General features: G+C 54.6%; 1 protein-coding gene across 1 annotated transcript; it reads left to right on the top strand.

Annotated features, from left to right (window-relative positions):
* The first annotated feature begins 4,574 nt into the window (after positions 1-4,574).
* LOC121279596 (CKLF-like MARVEL transmembrane domain-containing protein 3) lies at positions 4,575-18,529 on the top strand. Its single transcript, XM_041190747.1, has 4 exons — positions 4,575-4,901; positions 6,178-6,333; positions 7,256-7,351; positions 17,703-18,529. The coding sequence occupies exons 1-4, from the start codon at positions 4,842-4,844 to the stop codon at positions 17,796-17,798; spliced, it is 408 nt and encodes a 135-aa protein (XP_041046681.1). The 5' UTR covers positions 4,575-4,841; the 3' UTR covers positions 17,799-18,529.
* The last annotated feature ends 1,173 nt before the right edge of the window (positions 18,530-19,702 follow it).

The raw sequence follows: 19,702 nt of genomic DNA on the forward strand, positions 1-19,702 counted from the left end.
CCAACTACCACCCCTCCCAACTGTCGACCACCTGACTACACTCCCCAAACGCCCGACTAAGCCCGACCCCAGGACTAACAAACTAAACACCCCCACCTCTGACTACCCTCCATCACCCAACTCCCCTGCAACTTCCCAATTACCCCCCAATCCCTGAACACCCCCAACTACCCGACTACCCCCCCAACCCCTCAACTATCCCCCAACTACCCTCCACCCTCAACTACATCTGCCACCACTCAACCCCTCCCAACCCACTCTACCCTCTCACCCACTTACCTGCCACCCTAGCCCCTCACCCACTTACCTTCTCCCCTTGGCTTCTCAAAGTAGCTTTGGGACATTTACCGAAATACGGCAGCTAGTGCCTAAAAGGTTAGCATGGCTTGGCCTTCCCCGACAATCCTACGCTCTGAGGAAAGGACTCCGGAACTGGTACATTCCACATTTCTCAGGAGGCCCAGGTCGGAAATCAAGGCGAGGAATGTGGAGCTCTAATGTAGGGTAAGTAACTAGGAGCAGAGTGGCAAGCTAACGGCGATTACCACACCTCAGAAGATTCAGCCAATGCTCCAGCTGAGGCTGGACAAGTGACTTGCAAATATCTAGCACTCCATTCCTCTATTAGTAAATTCATGAAATTCTGTTTTTTTTTTAAACATCCTGCCCTACCATGTTTGAAGATTGTCACAATGATGTGACTTGGGCATGAGTGGTATTAATCTTTCATTTCATTGACCAATCAAGCAAATATTGAACTGTTTAAAACTGCCATAAGCCACCTGATGTCTGGTACATCAAGTTGAGAAAGTTTTCTGGAAGGTTCCAATATGGAATACAATTAAGACATTCCCACACACTTTCATGGAATTTTGCACCTATTAATGTTAAGAACTACTTCAAAAGATTTACTAAAACTGCACTGGACCTCACATTTGCATTTCTATAAGTCTACCTCTCAAGTGGAGAGGAAAAGTCCACTAGGACAATAATTATATGGAAAGGTATATTTCCTATCTCATCAAGATGGACAATAAGTCTTTCAGAAGCTAATGGCTGGGATATTATAAGCCATGGGGCAATAGCCACAGTCAGTTCAGACATCAACTAAGCAAATACCTTCTAAAATCATTGTCGGGAGAGAGGTCATTTGACAGGAGTAACCATTTTTTAAAATCTTTTTGAATACAGCACGCAAGCTGCTAAAACAGTGGTCTGGAAAAGCTGCCACTAACAAGCTCCCAGGGCTCCTCTACATTGGAGAGACCAAACGTAAACTGGGTGACCGCTTTGCAGAACACCTGCGGTCTGTCCGCAAGAATGACCCAAACCTCCCTGTCGCTTGCCATTTTAACACTCCACCCTGCTCTCTTGCCCACATGTCTGTCCTTGGCTTGCTGCATTGTTCCAGTGAAGCCCAACACAAACTGGAGGAACAACACCTCATCTTCCGACTAGGTACTTTACAGCCTTCCGGACTGAATGTTGAATTCAACAACTTTAGGTCGTGAGCTCGCTCCCCCATCCCCACCCCCTTTCTGTTTCCCCCTTCCTTTTTTTTCCAATAAATTATATAGATTTTTCTTTTCCCACCTATTTCCATTATTTTTAAATATTTTAAAATCTTTTATGCTCTCCCCACCCCCACTAGAGCTATACCTTGAGTGCCCTACCATCCATTCTTAATTAGCACATTTGTTTAGATAATATCACCAACTTTAACACCTATGTGTTCTTTTGTTCTATTGTTGTTGACATCTTTTGATGATCTGCTTCTATCACTGCTTGTTTGTCCCTACAACCACACCCCCCCCCCTCCACCTCCTCTCTCTCTCTCTCTCTCCGCCCCCCACACACACACCTTAAACCAGCTTATATTTCAACTCTTTCTTGGACTCGAACTCAAGTTCTGTCGAAGGGCCATGAGGACTCGAAACGTCAACTCTTTTCTTCTCCGCCGATGCTGCCAGACCTGCTGAGTTTTTCCAGCTAATTCTGTTCTCTTAGATTAACTGGAATTCAGCATCTTTATTGCTGGTCTTGACTTTGCTGTTGCACAGTCAATGTAATCCATAATTCAGTGGGTAGCATTCTTGCCTCTAAGTTGGAAGGTTATGTGTTCAAGCCCCACCTCAGAGACTTGAGTGCAAAATCTCAGCTCAAACTTACTTCCATGCAGTACTGAGGGTGTGCTGCATTGCTGTGGGTGCTGTCTTTTCGATGATACATTAAACCAAGGCCCATCTATATTTATTCTTTCACGGGGTGAAGGCGTTAGTGGATAATTTATTAGAACTCCTTGAGGAGGTAACAAGCAGGATAGATAAAGGGGGACCAGCAGATATATTTGGATTTCCAAAAGGCATTCGATAAGGTACTGCACATAAGGCTACTTTTTTTCTTATTCGTTCATGGGATGTGGGCCTCACTGGCCCAGCATTTATTACCCATCCCTAATTGCTCAGAGGGCATTTAAGAGTCAACCACATGGCTGTGGGTCTGGAGTCACATGGAGGCCAGACCAGGTAAGGACATCAGATTTTCTTTCCTAATGGACATCAGTGAACCAGATGGTTTTTGCTGACAAACGGTAATGGTTTCATGGTCATTATTAGGCTTTTAATTCCAGGTTTTTACTGGATTCAAATTCCACCATCTCCGCCATTACTCCTGGGTTTCTAGATTACTGGTCCAGTGGCAATACCACCACGCCATCTCCTCCCCTAAATAATTTAATAAGATGAGAGCCCATGGTGTGGGGGGTAGTATATTAGCACGGATAGAGGATTGGCTAACTAAAAGATGACAGAGATTTGGGATAAGGGGGGCATTTTCAGGATGGCAACCTGTAATTAGTGGAGTGTCACAGGGATCAGTGCTGGGGCCACAATTATTTACAATATATATCAATGACTTGGATGAGGGAAGTGAATGTACCATCACCAAGTTTGTGGAGGACTCAGAAATAGGTGAGAAGGCAAGTGGTGAGGATGACACAAAGAGTCTACAGAGGGATATAGACAGGTTAAGTGAGTGGGCAAAAAAGTGGCAGATGGAATATAATGTGGGAAAATGCGAGGTTATGCACTTTAGCAGGGAGAATAGAGGAGCTGAATATTATTTAAATGGAGAAAGACTGCAAAAAGCTGCAGCACAGAGGGATTTGGGGTCCTTGTGCATGAATCCCAAAAAGCTGACATACAAGTTCAGCAGGTAATAGGGAAGGCAAATGGAATGTTGGCCTTTATTTCAAAGAGAATGGAGTACAAAAACAGGGAAGCCTTGCTAAAACTATACAAGGCACTAGTTAGAACACATCTAAAATACTGTGAACAGTTTAGGCCCCCTTATCTAAGGAAGGATATACTAGCATTGGAGGTAGTCCAGAGAAGGTTCACTAGGTTTATCCTGGGTATGGAGGGATTTTCTTATGAGGAGAGGTTGAGTCCGTTGAGCCTGTACTCGTTGGAGTTTAGAAGAATGAGAGGCGACCTTATTGAAACATGTAAGATTCTTAGGGGGTTTGACAGAATAGATGCTGAGAGGTTGTTTCCCCTTGTGGGCGAGTCTAGGACCAGAGGGCATAATCTCAGAGTAAGGGGTCACCCATTCAAGACAGAGCTGAGGAGGAATTTCTTTTCTCAGAGGGTAGTCAATCTGTGAAATTCTTTACTTCAGCAGGCTGTAGAGGCTGGGTCATTATATATATTCAAGGCTGAGATAGACAGACTTTTAATCAGTAAGAGAATCAATGGTTATGGGGAAAAGGCAGGAAGGTGGAGTTGAGGATTATCAGATCAGCCATGATCTATTTGAATGGCAGAGCAGACTCAATGGGCCGATTGGCCTACTTCTGCTCCTACATCTTATGGTCTTATTGCCCATCCCTAGTTGCCCTTGAGAAGGTGGTGGTGAGCTGCCTTCTTGAACCACTGCAGTCCATGTGGTATAGGTACACCCTCAGTGCTGTTAAGCCAATGGATGTTAAGGGTTTCATGGCATGAGCTTGAAGACAAGCAGGGGAGTTTTCCCAGTTTCCTGGCCAATATTTATCCTTAATCTAATTTCACTAAAATCTGTTCATTTGTATCATTGTCGTTTGTGGGAGCTTGCTGTGCACAAATTGATCGTTGAATTTCCTTCAGAAAAGTATTTAATTGGCCAAAAAAAAAACGCTTTGGGACAACCTTGGGGATTATGAGAAGTGCTATATAAATCCAAACTCTTCCTTTCCTTCTGCCAAGGACACGGATTGAAAGCCCGAGGTTTTTGGGGGTGTTTGGATACTCTTGCGAATGCTTCCCTCCTTCCAACATAAGATTGGGGACTAGAATCTCAGGATCCCAGTAAAGTTTACTGCTGCCCATAAATTGTGACGGGGATGGTTGAGGAATCTCAGTCCTGTTACCTCACCTAAAATGGCTTGTACGAAGGGGAGGGGAGGGTGTGAATTGTACACGACTGCGTCTTATAATGAGAGAATTGCGGTAATTGATCTCTGTAAGGCTCAGTTTGCTTCGGCTGTGCAGCCTGTAGGCAATACATGTCATTTAGCTGGACGAGGAGTGAAAATATTTCCACAGGTTTCTCCCCATGGATTCAGCTGTCTCCTGTTAGATATGAGGAGTGTCCACACTGGTCAGAGGGAGAGAGAGAGAGAGAGGCGGGGAGAGAGTTTGCCTGTCCACCCATAGGCTGCAGAGAGACGGTCAGATAAGCAATACAGGAAGTTTGACAACCAGGAACTACCCGTGAGCCCTGCAGTTACAGAGCAAGAAAGGAGAGCTTGTACTGTACTGAGCCGGAAACGAGAAGCTTCCTGTGTGCGAGAAACCCTAGAGATGGAGGTTAACTTGGCGTTTCTGAAGTCCTTGCGCAGTGCCCTGAAGATTGCAGAGATGGTGAGAGCGGGGAGAAAGCGGATTGAAATCAGTCGTTTGAAATAGGGCATTCTCTTCATGTGTGTGTGTGTGTGTGTGTATGTGGTGGGGTGGGGTGGGGGGTGCTGATAGATCCACCTGTGGCGGATCAATGTTCTCACACGGTCGCCAGGGGAGGTCAGTGTTATAGACCTGGCCCTCTATCAGTGGGGTGGGGGGTCCCAGCGCTGAGTGCTGACCTTCACTTGGGTGGGTCCCAGCGCTGAGTGCTGACCTTCACTTGGGTGGGTCCCAGGGTTGAGTGCTGACCTTCACTTGGGTGGGTCCCAGGGTTGAGTGCTGACCTTCACTTGGGTGGGTCCCAGCGTTGAGTGCTGACCTTCACTTCAGTTGGCCCCCCAGAAGTTTGAAAAATTAATTCATCTTGTGGGCAGGGAGTGTCGCTGGCAGGGCCCAGCGTTCACTGCCCGTCCCCAAGTGGGTTTCACTTTCCAGTGGCTGGATGTGCTCTCTCCACCTCTCCGACCACTATCGCTTCTTCTACCACAACCCCTCCCTGCCCGCGCCTCCATCTCGCACTTCGGCTTCTCGTCTGAGCTCTTCGCTCCCACAGGTATTTCCGGCTGCGAGACTTTTGAAGAGGTGGTTTTGTCTTTTGCTTCTGTCTTTTCACCTGCACTTTCTATCTGGTGATACCAGCTGCTGTGACACTGACCCTCTGCCGTTGAACTTTGGACAACACCCGCAGTGCAGGGAGGGAGGGAGGTGATTGAGTTGTTGTCTTGAGTGTTGTGGGAGCTGCCTTCATCCAGGCAGGTGGGGAGTATTCCATCCCACTCCTGACTCGGGCCTTGTAGATAGTGGACAGGCTTTGGAGAGTCAGGAGGGGAGCCATTCACTGCAGGATTCCCAGCCTCTGACCTGCTCTTGTAACCACAGGATTTATATGGCTAGTCCAGTTCAGTTTCTGGTCAATGATAGCCCCCAGGATGTTGACAGTGGGGGATTCAGCTATGGTAATGCCATTGAATGTCACGGGGTGATGGTTAGATTCTCTCTTGTCGAAGATGGTTATTGTGTGGCACAAATGTTACTTGCCACTTGGCAAGCCCAAGCCTCTGGATATTGTCCAGGTCTTGCTGAATATGGCCACAGACTGCTTCAGTATAGAAGGAATATTGGTTGACTTCTTTGGGAGAGGAGAAAATTGAACATAAAGTGCAAGCAAATTCTACAAACCATCAGTTGAATTCCCCATACTGAGTGAATAAGGTCTGCTTTTTTCACCCATTTGCAGGTTGGAGCCTTTGTGACTTTTGTTTCATTCGCCATTTCCTCCTCGGGAGTTTTTATAGCTGTTCCACTCATGGAGATATTCATCACACTGGCCTTCTATCTCTTGTATCTGCTCAAACTTGACGTTAAAGTGACCTTATTGTTCTGGCCGCTGATGGTAAGTAAAGTCAAGTTAATATTATGAGCTGGTCAAACAATGGCCAACCCATTAGGAGGACCCAGTGAGTTAAGGGGATAAGTCAAAACTCAGACAGTGAAATCAGTCATCATTCACTTACTAGCTTTCATTTTCAGAGATAAACATTACCTATCATACAATTTCAGCAACCCCACCTCTTTCAGTCTATGTCCCTAATTAATATTCACCATCTGAATATAGTTACCACCCAGTGGATCGACATATCACATTGAGATAGAGGTTGGTAACTTCGAAAGCTACAGATTAATGAACTTCTGGAATCACAAAATGGCTATAGCACAGGAGACCATTCGGCTCATCATGTCTGTGCCAGCTCTCTGCAAGAACAACTCAACCAGTGCCACTTCCCTGCCTTTTCCCTGTAGGCCTGCAAATTTTTCCTCTTCACATAATGATCCAATTCTCTTCTGAAAGCCAGGTTTGAATTGAACTCCGCCAGACTCTCAGGCAATGCATTCCAGATCCGAATCACTTACTGCAGAATACGTTTTTCCTTATCTCACCATTGATTCTTTCTTATATTGGTGTCCTCTGATTCTCAATCCTTTCACCAATGGGAACAGTTTCTCCCTATCTACTCATTGTGCTTCATCTAAGCTGTGTTTTCCCTGGGAGTGTTTGATGGGGTCAGTGTAGAGGAAGCTTTACTCTGTATCTAACCCCGTGCTGTACCTGTCCTGGGAGTGTTTGATGGGGACAGTGTAGAGGGAGCTTTACTCTGTATCTAACCCCGTGTTGTCTGTGTCCTTGGAGTGCAGTTACTGATACTTGGTCCTTGGAGTCCTTCTTTCTGTGATGATGCATTCACCACTTTGAGGGATAAAGAACAGAATTATTTTATTATAGAGAAATATTAATTGAAAGTTTAATTTTTTTCCAGGATTCTGTAAATTCTGTCTTTGCAGCTTTGCTGCTACTGATTATCTGTATCGCTGCAGTAGTCAGCAGGGTCACAGCTGGTGTCATAACAGGATCGGTAAGTTGCCATTAGATTACTTCAAAGAATGGTGCATTACTGGGCCCGGCCGAGACTGGACCGTGCAGAGACTGGGCCCGGCCGAGACTGGGCAGAGATTGGGCCGTGCAGTGACTGGGCCGAGATTGGGCCGTGCAGTGACTGGGCCGAGATTGGGCCGTGCAGTGACTGGGCCGAGATTGGGCCGTGCAGTGACTGGGCCGAGATTGGACCGTGCAGTGACTGGGCCGAGATTGGACCGTGCAGTGACTGGGCCGAGATTGGGCCGTGCAGTGACTGGGCCGAGATTGGGCCGTGCAGTGACTGGGCCGAGATTGGACCGTGCAGAGACTGGGCCCGGCCGAGACTGGGCCGAGATTGGGCCGTGCAGTGACTGGGCCAAGACTGGACCGTGCAGTGACTGGGCCGAGATTGGGCCGTGCAGAGTCTGGGCCGAGACTGGACCGTGCAGAGTCTGGGCCGAGACTGGACCGTGCAGCGACTGGGCCGAGACTGGACCGTGCAGCGACTGGGCCGAGACTGGACCGTGCAACGACTGGGCCGAGACTGGACCGTGCAGCGACTGGGCCGAGACTGGACCGTGCAGCGACTGGGCCGAGACTGGACCGTGCAGAGACTGGGCCGAGACTGGACCGTGCAGAGACTGGGCCGAGACTGGACCGTGCAGTGACTGGGCCGAGACTGGACCGTGCAGTGACTGGGCCGAGACTGGACCGTGCAGAGACTGGACCGTGCAGAGACTGGGCCGAGATTGGACCGTGCAGAGACTGGGCCGAGACTGGACCGTGCAGAGACTGGGCCGAGACTGGACCGTGCAGAGACTGGGCCGAGACTGGACCGTGCAGAGACTGGGCCGAGACTGGACCGTGCAGAGACTGGGCCGAGACTGGACCGTGCAGAGACTGGGCCGAGACTGGACCGTGCAGAGATTGGGCCGTGCAGAGACTGGGCCGAGATTGGGCCGTGCAGAGACTGGGCCGAGATTGGACCGTGCAGAGACTGGGCCGAGATTGGACCGTGCAGAGACTGGGCCGAGATTGGACCGTGCAGAGACTGGGCCGAGATTGGGCCGTGCAGAGACTGGACCGTGCAGTGACTGGGCCGAGACTGGACCGTGCAGTGATGGGCCGTGCAGAGACTGGGCTGAGATTGGGCTGTGCAGTGACTGGGCCGAGACTGGACCGTGCAGAGACTGGGCCGAGACTGGACCGTGCAGAGACTGGGCCGAGACTGGGCCGTGCAGAGACTGGGCCGTGCAGAGACTGGGCCGTGCAGAGACTGGGCCGTGCAGAGACTGGGCCGTGCAGAGACTGGGCCGAGACTGGACCGTGCAGAGACTGGGCCGTGCAGAGACTGGGCCGTGCAGTGACTGGGCCGTGCAGAGACTGGACCGTGCAGTGACTGGGCCGTGCAGAGACTGGGCCGTGCAGAGACTGGGCCGTGCAGAGACTGGGCCGTGCAGAGACTGGGCCGTGCAGAGACTGGGCCGTGCAGAGACTGGGCCGTGCAGAGACTGGGCCGTGCAGAGACTGGGCCGTGCAGTGACTGGGCCGAGACTGGACCGTGCAGAGACTGGGCCGAGACTGGACCGTGCAGAGACTGGGCCGAGACTGGACCGTGCAGAGACTGGGCCGAGACTGGACCGTGCAGAGACTGGGCCGAGACTGGGCCGTGCAGAGACTGGGCCGTGCAGAGACTGGGCCGTGCAGAGACTGGGCCGTGCAGAGACTGGGCCGTGCAGAGACTGGGCCGAGACTGGACCGTGCAGTGACTGGGCTGAGACTGGACCGTGCAGTGACTGGGCCGTGCAGTGACTGGGCCGAGATTGGACCGTGCAGTGACTGGGCCGAGATTGGGCCGTGCAGAGACTGGGCCGAGATTGGGCCGTGCAGTGACTGGGCCGAGATTGGGCCGTGCAGAGACTGGGCCGAGACTGGGCCGTGCAGAGACTGGGCCGTGCAGAGACTGGGCCGTGCAGAGACTGGGCCGTGCAGAGACTGGGCCGTGCAGAGACTGGACCGTGCAGTGACTGGGCCGAGACTGGACCGTGCAGTGACTGGGCCGAGACTGGACCGTGCAGAGACTGGGCCGAGACTGGACCGTGCAGAGACTGGGCCGAGACTGGACCGTGCAGAGACTGGGCCGAGACTGGACCGTGCAGAGACTGGACCGTGCAGAGACTGGACCGTGCAGAGACTGGGCCGTGCAGTGACTGGGCCGTGCAGTGACTGGGCCGTGCAGTGACTGGGCCGTGCAGTGACTGGGCCGTGCAGAGACTGGGCCGTGCAGAGACTGGGCCGTGCAGAGACTGGGCCGTGCAGAGACTGGGCCGTGCAGAGACTGGGCCGTGCAGAGACTGGGCCGTGCAGAGACTGGGCCGTGCAGAGACTGGGCCGTGCAGAGACTGGGCCGTGCAGAGACTGGGCCGTGCAGAGACTGGGCCGTGCAGAGACTGGGCCGTGCAGAGACTGGGCCGTGCAGAGACTGGACCGTGCAGTGACTGGGCTGAGACTGGGCCGTGCAGTGACTGGGCCGTGCAGTGACTGGGCCGAGATTGGGCCGTGCAGAGACTGGGCCGAGATTGGGCCGTGCAGAGACTGGGCCGAGATTGGGCCGTGCAGAGACTGGGCCGAGATTGGGCCGTGCAGAGACTGGGCCGAGATTGGGCCGTGCAGAGACTGGGCCGAGATTGGGCCGTGCAGAGACTGGGCCGAGATTGGACCGTGCAGTGACTGGGCCGGGACTAGGCCGTGCAGTGACTGGGCCGAGATTGGACCGTGCAGTGACTGGACCGTGCAGTGACTGGGCCGAGATTGGACCGTACAGAGACTGGACCGTGCAGAGACTGGACCGTGCAGAGACTGGACCGTGCAGAGACTGGACCGTGCAGAGACTGGACCGTGCAGAGACTGGACCGTGCAGAGACTGGACCGTGCAGAGACTGGGCCGTGCAGTGACTGGGCCGTGCAGTGACTGGGCCGAGATTGGGCCGTGCAGAGACTGGGCCGAGATTGGGCCGTGCAGAGACTGGGCCGAGATTGGGCCGTGCAGAGACTGGGCCGAGATTGGGCCGTGCAGAGACTGGGCCGAGATTGGGCCGTGCAGAGACTGGGCCGAGATTGGGCCGTGCAGAGACTGGGCCGAGATTGGGCCGTGCAGAGACTGGGCCGAGATTGGGCCGTGCAGAGACTGGGCCGAGATTGGGCCGTGCAGAGACTGGGCCGAGATTGGGCCGTGCAGAGACTGGGCCGAGATTGGGCCGTGCAGAGACTGGGCCGAGATTGGGCCGTGCAGAGACTGGGCCGAGATTGGGCCGTGCAGAGACTGGGCCGAGATTGGGCCGTGCAGAGACTGGGCCGAGATTGGGCCGTGCAGTGACTGGACCGTGCAGTGACTGGGCCGAGACTGGACCGTGCAGTGACTGGACCGAGACTGGACCGTGCAGTGACTGGGCCGAGACTGGGCCGTGCAGTGACTGGGCCGAGATTGGGCCGTGCAGTGACTGGGCCGAGACTGGACCGTGCAGAGACTGGGCCGAGATTGGGCCGTGCAGAGACTGGACCGTGCAGAGACTGGACCGTGCAGAGACTGGGCCGTGCAGAGACTGGGCCGTGCAGAGACTGGGCCGTGCAGAGACTGGGCCGTGCAGAGACTGGGCCGTGCAGAGACTGGGCCGTGCAGAGACTGGGCCGAGACTGGACGGTGCAGTGACTGGGCCGTGCAGTGACTGGGCCGAGATTGGGCCGTGCAGTGACTGGGCCGAGATTGGGCCGTGCAGTGACTGGGCCGAGATTGGGCCGTGCAGTGACTGGGCCGAGATTGGGCCGTGCAGTGACTGGGCCGAGATTGGGCCGTGCAGTGACTGGGCCGAGATTGGGCCGTGCAGTGACTGGGCCGAGATTGGGCCGTGCAGTGACTGGGCCGAGACTGGGCCGTGCAGTGACTGGGCCGTGCAGAGACTGGGCCGTGCAGAGACTGGGCCGTGCAGAGACTGGGCCGTGCAGAGACTGGGCCGTGCAGAGACTGGGCCGTGCAGAGACTGGGCCGAGACTGGACCGTGCAGAGACTGGGCCGTGCAGAGACTGGGCCGTGCAGTGACTGGGCCGTGCAGAGACTGGACCGTGCAGTGACTGGGCCGTGCAGAGACTGGGCCGTGCAGAGACTGGGCCGTGCAGAGACTGGGCCGTGCAGAGACTGGGCCGTGCAGAGACTGGGCCGTGCAGAGACTGGGCCGTGCAGAGACTGGGCCGTGCAGAGACTGGGCCGTGCAGAGACTGGGCCGTGCAGAGACTGGACCGTGCAGTGACTGGGCCGAGACTGGACCGTGCAGAGACTGGGCCGAGACTGGACCGTGCAGAGACTGGGCCGAGACTGGACCGTGCAGAGACTGGGCCGAGACTGGACCGTGCAGAGACTGGGCCGAGACTGGGCCGTGCAGAGACTGGGCCGTGCAGAGACTGGGCCGTGCAGAGACTGGGCCGTGCAGAGACTGGGCCGTGCAGAGACTGGGCCGTGCAGAGACTGGGCCGTGCAGAGACTGGGCCGAGACTGGACCGTGCAGAGACTGGGCCGAGACTGGACCGTGCAGAGACTGGGCCGAGACTGGACCGTGCAGAGACTGGACCGTGCAGAGACTGGACCGTGCAGAGACTGGGCCGTGCAGTGACTGGGCCGTGCAGTGACTGGGCCGTGCAGTGACTGGGCCGTGCAGTGACTGGGCCGTGCAGAGACTGGGCCGTGCAGAGACTGGGCCGTGCAGAGACTGGGCCGTGCAGAGACTGGGCCGTGCAGAGACTGGGCCGTGCAGAGACTGGGCCGTGCAGAGACTGGGCCGTGCAGAGACTGGGCCGTGCAGAGACTGGGCCGTGCAGAGACTGGGCCGTGCAGAGACTGGGCCGTGCAGAGACTGGGCCGTGCAGAGACTGGACCGTGCAGTGACTGGGCTGAGACTGGGCCGTGCAGTGACTGGGCCGTGCAGTGACTGGGCCGAGATTGGGCCGTGCAGAGACTGGGCCGAGATTGGGCCGTGCAGAGACTGGGCCGAGATTGGGCCGTGCAGAGACTGGGCCGAGATTGGGCCGTGCAGAGACTGGGCCGAGATTGGGCCGTGCAGAGACTGGGCCGAGATTGGGCCGTGCAGAGACTGGGCCGAGATTGGACCGTGCAGTGACTGGGCCGAGACTAGGCCGTGCAGTGACTGGGCCGAGATTGGACCGTGCAGTGACTGGACCGTGCAGTGACTGGGCCGAGATTGGACCGTACAGAGACTGGACCGTGCAGAGACTGGACCGTGCAGAGACTGGACCGTGCAGAGACTGGACCGTGCAGAGACTGGACCGTGCAGAGACTGGACCGTGCAGAGACTGGACCGTGCAGAGACTGGACCGTGCAGAGACTGGACCGTGCAGAGACTGGACCGTGCAGTGACTGGGCCGTGCAGAGACTGGGCCGAGATTGGGCCGTGCAGAGACTGGGCCGAGATTGGGCCGTGCAGAGACTGGGCCGAGATTGGGCCGTGCAGAGACTGGGCCGAGATTGGGCCGTGCAGAGACTGGGCCGAGATTGGGCCGTGCAGAGACTGGGCCGAGATTGGGCCGTGCAGAGACTGGGCCGAGATTGGGCCGTGCAGAGACTGGGCCGAGATTGGGCCGTGCAGAGACTGGGCCGAGATTGGGCCGTGCAGAGACTGGGCCGAGATTGGGCCGTGCAGAGACTGGGCCGAGATTGGGCCGTGCAGAGACTGGGCCGAGATTGGGCCGTGCAGAGACTGGGCCGAGATTGGGCCGTGCAGAGACTGGGCCGAGATTGGGCCGTGCAGAGACTGGGCCGAGATTGGGCCGTGCAGAGACTGGGCCGAGATTGGGCCGTGCAGTGACTGGACCGTGCAGTGACTGGGCCGAGACTGGACCGTGCAGTGACTGGACCGAGACTGGACCGTGCAGTGACTGGGCCGAGACTGGGCCGTGCAGTGACTGGGCCGAGATTGGGCCGTGCAGTGACTGGGCCGAGACTGGACCGTGCAGAGACTGGGCCGAGATTGGGCCGTGCAGAGACTGGACCGTGCAGAGACTGGACCGTGCAGAGACTGGGCCGTGCAGAGACTGGGCCGTGCAGAGACTGGGCCGTGCAGAGACTGGGCCGTGCAGAGACTGGGCCGTGCAGAGACTGGGCCGTGCAGAGACTGGACCGTGCAGAGACTGGGCCGAGACTGGACGGTGCAGTGACTGGGCCGTGCAGTGACTGGGCCGAGATTGGGCCGTGCAGTGACTGGGCCGAGATTGGGCCGTGCAGTGACTGGGCCGAGATTGGGCCGTGCAGTGACTGGGCCGAGATTGGGCCGTGCAGTGACTGGGCCGAGATTGGGCCGTGCAGTGACTGGGCCGAGATTGGGCCGTGCAGTGACTGGGCCGAGATTGGGCCGTGCAGTGACTGGGCCGAGACTGGGCCGTGCAGTGACTGGGCCGTGCAGTGACTGGGCCGAGATTGGACCGTGCAGTGACTGGGCCGAGATTGGGCCGTGCAGAGACTGGACCGTGCAGTGACTGGACCGAGATTGGGCCGTGCAGTGACTGGGCCGAGACTGGGCCGTGCAGAGACTGGGCCGAGACTGGGCCGTGCAGTGACTGGGCCGAGATTGGGCCGTGCAGAGACTGGGCCGAGATTGGGCCGTGCAGTGACTGGGCCGAGATTGGGCCGTGCAGAGACTGGGCCGAGATTGGGCCGTGCAGAGACTGGGCCGAGATTGGGCCGTGCAGAGACTGGGCCGAGATTGGGCCGTGCAGTGACTGGGCCGAGACTGGGCCGTGCAGTGACTGGGCCGTGCAGAGACTGGGCCGAGATTGGGCCGTGCAGAGACTGGGCCGTGCAGAGACTGGGCCGAGATTGGGCCGTGCAGAGACTGGGCCGTGCAGTGACTGGGCCGAGATTGGGCCGTGCAGAGATTGGGCCGTGCAGAGACTGGGCCGTGCAGAGACTGGGCCGAGATTGGGCCGTGCAGAGACTGGGCCGTGCAGTGACTGGGCCGAGATTGGGCCGTGCAGAGACTGGGCCGAGACTGGGCCAAGACTGGACCGTGCAGAGACTGGGCCGAGACTGGACCGTGCAGTGACTGGGCCGAGACTGGACCGTGCAGTGACTGGGCCGAGACTGGACCGTGCAGTGACTGGGCCGAGACTGGACCGTGCAGTGACTGGGCCGAGACTGGACCGTGCAGTGACTGGGCCGAGACTGGACCGTGCAGTGACTGGGCCGAGACTGGACCGTGCAGTGACTGGGCCGAGACTGGACCGTGCAGTGACTGGGCCGAGACTGGACCGTGCAGTGACTGGGCCGAGACTGGGCCGTGCAGAGACTGGACCGTGCAGAGACTGGACCGTGCAGAGACTGGACCGTGCAGAGACTGGACCGTGCAGAGACTGGACCGTGCAGAGACTGGACCGTGCAGAGACTGGGCCGTGCAGAGACTGGGCCGAGATTGGGCCGTGCAGAGACTGGGCCAAGATTGGACCGTGCAGTGACTGGGCCGAGACTGGACCGTGCAGAGACTGGACCGTGCAGAGACTGGACCGTGCAGAGACTGGACCGTGCAGAGACTGGACCGTGCAGAGACTGGGCCGTGCAGAGACTGGGCCGAGATTGGGCCGTGCAGAGACTGGGCCGAGATTGGACCGTGCAGTGACTGGGCCGAGATTGGACCATGCAGTGACTGGACCGTGCAGTGACTGGACCGTGCAGTGACTGGGCCGTGCAGTGACTGGGCCGTGCAGAGACTGGACCGTGCAGAGACTGGACGGTGCAGTGACTGGGCCGAGATTGGGCCGTGCAGAGACTGGACCGAGATTGGGCCGTGCAGTGACTGGACCGAGATTGGGCCGTGCAGAGACTGGACCGAGATTGGGCCGTGCAGAGACTGGACCGAGATTGGGCCGTGCAGTGACTGGGCCGAGATTGGGCCGTGCAGAGACTGGACCGTGCAGAGACTGGACCGTGCAGTGACTGGGCCGAGATTGGGCCTGGCCGAGATTCAGCCCGTCTGAATTGCTGTTGATTGTAGAATCTGTGACTGATTGGCTATGACAGGATATGCCATTGTTCTTCCTCCTTTATTTAATAAATAAGAAATGCACTATGGTCTCTGAATCACAACCCTCTCCTGCACCCCCCTGTCCCCCATCCAACTCCCTAGGGGGAGACCATTTGCAGAGAAAGCGTCTTTCCCAACTGTCCCTTACATCAACACCCCACCACCCCCCCCACCCCGCCCCGGCGCCAGGTATTGGGTCCTACTGGAGTACAGTAATATTGTTCAGAGGGTTGTGGAGTCAAGCCCCATTCTGGGACGTGAAGCCCTTATTTTCCAGCTCACGCTCCAGTGCAATATCGAGAGACAGTGTTTGTCTTTTATTCATTTTCCAGGATGCGGGTGTCACTAGCAATGGCTTCTGACCCATCCATAATTGCCCTCGAGAAGGTGGTGGTGAGCTGCCTTCTTGAACCGCTGCAGTCCATGTGGTGTAGGTACACCCACAGTGCTGTTAGGGAGGGAGTTCCAGGACTTTGACCCAGTGACAGTGAAGGAACGGCGATATATTTCCAAGTCAGGATGGTGTGTGACTTGGAGGGGAACTGGCAGTGGTGGTGTTCCTATCTGTCTGCTGCCCTTGTCCTTCTAGATGGTAGTGGTCACGAGTTTGAAAGGTGCTGTCTAAGGAATCTTGGCAAGTAATTGCAGTGCTTCTAGTAGAGGGCGCACACTGCTTCCACTGTGTGTCAGTAGTGGAAGGAGTGAATATTTAAGGTGGTGGATGGGTTGCCAATCAAGCCTGGCTGTTCCTCTGAATTGAGGACATTGTGCGGGTTACTACAGGGGGTACGCTCATTCCCCCGGGAATTTGTGAGTGGTTGTGTGGTCCTAATGCCTACCTCTGCACAGGGCCAGCATTCAAATGAGCTAGTGGGAATCAGATATTGGTGTACTGAACCCCAGGAGCACACTGAAACCCCACAAAACGTTCATGTCTGAGACCAGATGAGATATTCAACCATGAGAAAGCATCACAGCCCATCCTGATGCTGTCTTCGCTCAAAGCCCCCACATTTTCCATCAAGGATAACAACCTGTCTAAATGTCCCTCTCCCTAAACCAAAAGTATTGAGATGAATTATAGCTGCCCTTTTGAGATAGACTAATGCAGCACGTAGGTCAAGTTTGGACCATTGCTGGTCTGTGTGGCTCAGTAATGCTCAGGTTGGCCAGTGCATGAACTCACTGAGCCAGCAAGGAAGGCAACAGAGAGGTCACTGGCAGGTCGGCATGACCTCGGGACCCCAGGGGCAAGAAGACCCACCTGCCAAGAGCTGCCGGCCTCTTTGGCTCAGAGTGTCACCAGGGGAGACAGCGGTTGCTGCCACAACAATATCTACTGGAGGTACTGGATCGCAGACCGGCCTAGGCCGGAGTTGAGTGATGGTGGTAGCAATATCGTGGGGTGGGGTGTGGGGAGCAAAGGGGAGAGGGTGTATAGGGGGAACCAGCAGCAAGGGGAGGGGGAGCGGCTCTCAGCAAGCCCCTCCCCCCTTCCAGAAGCCAATCAGGCAGAGTGGCTTTGAACAAGGGGCCCCTGTCACAGAAGACCACAAGCAACCGGCACAGGTTAGCATGGCATGCTCCTCATGTGGTGACAGACTCAACTGCTGCTGAGTTAATACTAGTGGTAGCTGGAACAGGACCTTCAGTGGGGCATTGCTTGCCCCTTAAGGGCCTCAATTAGCAGCAAGACAGGCAGGCCTTCCATGGGCCTTTCTGCCACTGACTTAATCGGGATGGAGGTGCAAAGATGGCAGGGTTCCCAGCCGCCAACATCCTGCCCGATTAAATGCCCTCCCCATCTCCAAACATGCCACAGGAAAGGGCATAACATACCCCTCTAAAACATGGAAACAGTTTACTCAGCCCAACCACTTCATGTCAATATTTATCCTCCTGAAAGTAAATAATCCCACTCGCAACCAGCCGCCATTTCCCAGTTCCCTTCAACCCATTTCTTTCATCCACCTCCCCAGTCTAATCTCGAAAGTTGATAGTTTCTGCACCAACCATTAACCCTGGAATTCAGTCCCACAGCCTCATAACTCACTATGAAAAATGTTCTCCTGCCCTCTCCCATCTAATCTGGTTTCTACAGCCCCTTGCTTTGACCCTTCAACTACTGGAAAATTTTTTAACTCATCCATCATGTCACCGCACAACCCGCGTTCTTCCTATTAAATAAGGAAATATTTTTCCAAGAGTGGTGCACAACTAAGGACCCACATCTCCATGGATACTAACTGCCTTCTGTCCAATCTCCAGGTCTTTGGTTTCATAGCCGTTACTCTTTATATTGCTGATGCTTACATCATGTGCAGACTCATAACGTTCAACCAATGCAAGATTCCCAGCAAGTAACGCCATGGAAACTGCTCTCCATGACTGAATTCGGCTGATGATATTGTCAGTCTGGCCCATCCCCTAATGGATTCACAGCTTCAGCTCTGGTCCTCTCAGACCATCAGCATCTTGCATCCCTAGAACGACACGTGCTGTTTACTCATAGCTGTTCACACCGCATGGCCAAAGGCTGGGAGGACTCAGGACAGTGGAAGAACACAGTGCTGATTTGGCAAAGAAAGGATTTTACTGCAACGAGTCCCACATTCTCACCACTCACTGGGTAAAGAAGTTTCTCCTGAATTTCCTATTGGATATATTAGTGGCTAATCTTAATTTGAGGGCCCCCTAGTTTTGGACACCCCCTCACAACATTTTCTCCACATCTACCCAGCTTAAAGTGGTTATCTTTATGATTTTGCCAGAGATATTTAGCAGACAAGATCCTCAGGAATACGTTTATATCATATTGCGTTACACAGCAAATGAAAGGAATGCTTAGCCCAAACACGCTGGTTGTGTGGATGCTTGAATAACTGGATAAAGGGACCAGTTCTGTGTCTCCAGAGTACAGTCCCTTTAAGATGCTTATATTGTGCTTGCTGTAATGTATACATTGGTTAACTATCATTCCAATCACTTGTACTAGGGAAGCACAGTCATCACATGACTGTGCTGGATTTTCTTGTGTCTCAGAATGTTTTGGATGTCAATGTTTCTTCTTTAATAAAAAAGACTCCAAAAGAAAAGCTGTTGTTATCTTATTCTCTATTTGCAGAAAGAAAGACTTACATTTCTGTAGCGCCTTTCAAAGTCTCAGTATCTCAAAGTACTTTCCAGTCACTGAAACATTCTGAAGTGTTGCCACTGTTACAGTGTAGAAAACATAGCAGCCAAATCTGTGCACAGCAAGATCCCGCAAACATCAATGCGAAAATGAGCAGATAATCCATTTGCATGGTTGAGGGGTAAATATCGACCATTACACCACAGAGATCTTCCCTGCTCATCTTGGAAATAGTGGTTATGGGATCTTTTCTGTCCACCTGAGAGAACAGACTTAACGTCTCATCTGGAAGCTGGCAACTTGGACAGTGCAGCATTCTCTCAGTGACACACTGGAAGTGTTGGCCTGGATTTTATGCTCAGGTCTTTAGACTGGGACGTGAGACCCACAACCACCCGACTAAGAGGCGAGAGTGCAACTCGAATCATGACTGACACCTTTACTTGCTTATTCTTTTAAAAATTCCTACAATTTTTGCCCTCCTTATTTGGCCCTGCAGCCCCCTTCACTGGCCATTCCCCATGTGTTTAGACCGAAGGGGCGGAAGTCCCACTCAGCCCTCATTTGTCCACACCGTAGCGCTTTATGGCTGTTGTTTCCCAAGGGGGTGTTGGGGGGCATGCCGTCCGGCCCCCCTATATTATTCAGCCCATCTTCTCAGCATCCACCCTGTCAAGCCCCCTCAGAACCTTGTGTTTCAATAAGATCACCCCTCATTCTTCTAAACTCCAATGAGTACAGACCCAACCTGCTCAACCTTTCATAGGACAACCCCTTCATCCCAGGAATCAGCCAAGTGAACCTTCTCTGAACTGCTTCCAATGCAAGTACATCCTTCCTTAAGTAAGGAGTGGTATTGTCACTGGACTAGTACTCCAGAGACCCAGGGAAATTCTCTGGGGACCTGGGTTCAAATCCCACCACAGCAGATGATGAAATTTGAATTCAATAAAAAAAAAATCTGGAATTAAAAGTCTAATGATGACCATGAAACCATTGACGTAAAAACCAATCTGGTTCACCAATGCCCTTTAGGGAAGGGAATCTGCTGTCCTTACCTGGTCTGGCCTACATGTGACTCCAGACCCACAGCAATGTGGTTGACTCTTAGATGGCCTACCAAGCCACTCAATTC

The sequence above is a fragment of the Carcharodon carcharias genome, chromosome 7 (genome assembly GCF_017639515.1).
Source record: "Carcharodon carcharias isolate sCarCar2 chromosome 7, sCarCar2.pri, whole genome shotgun sequence".
Taxonomy (NCBI): Eukaryota; Metazoa; Chordata; class Chondrichthyes; order Lamniformes; family Lamnidae; genus Carcharodon; species Carcharodon carcharias.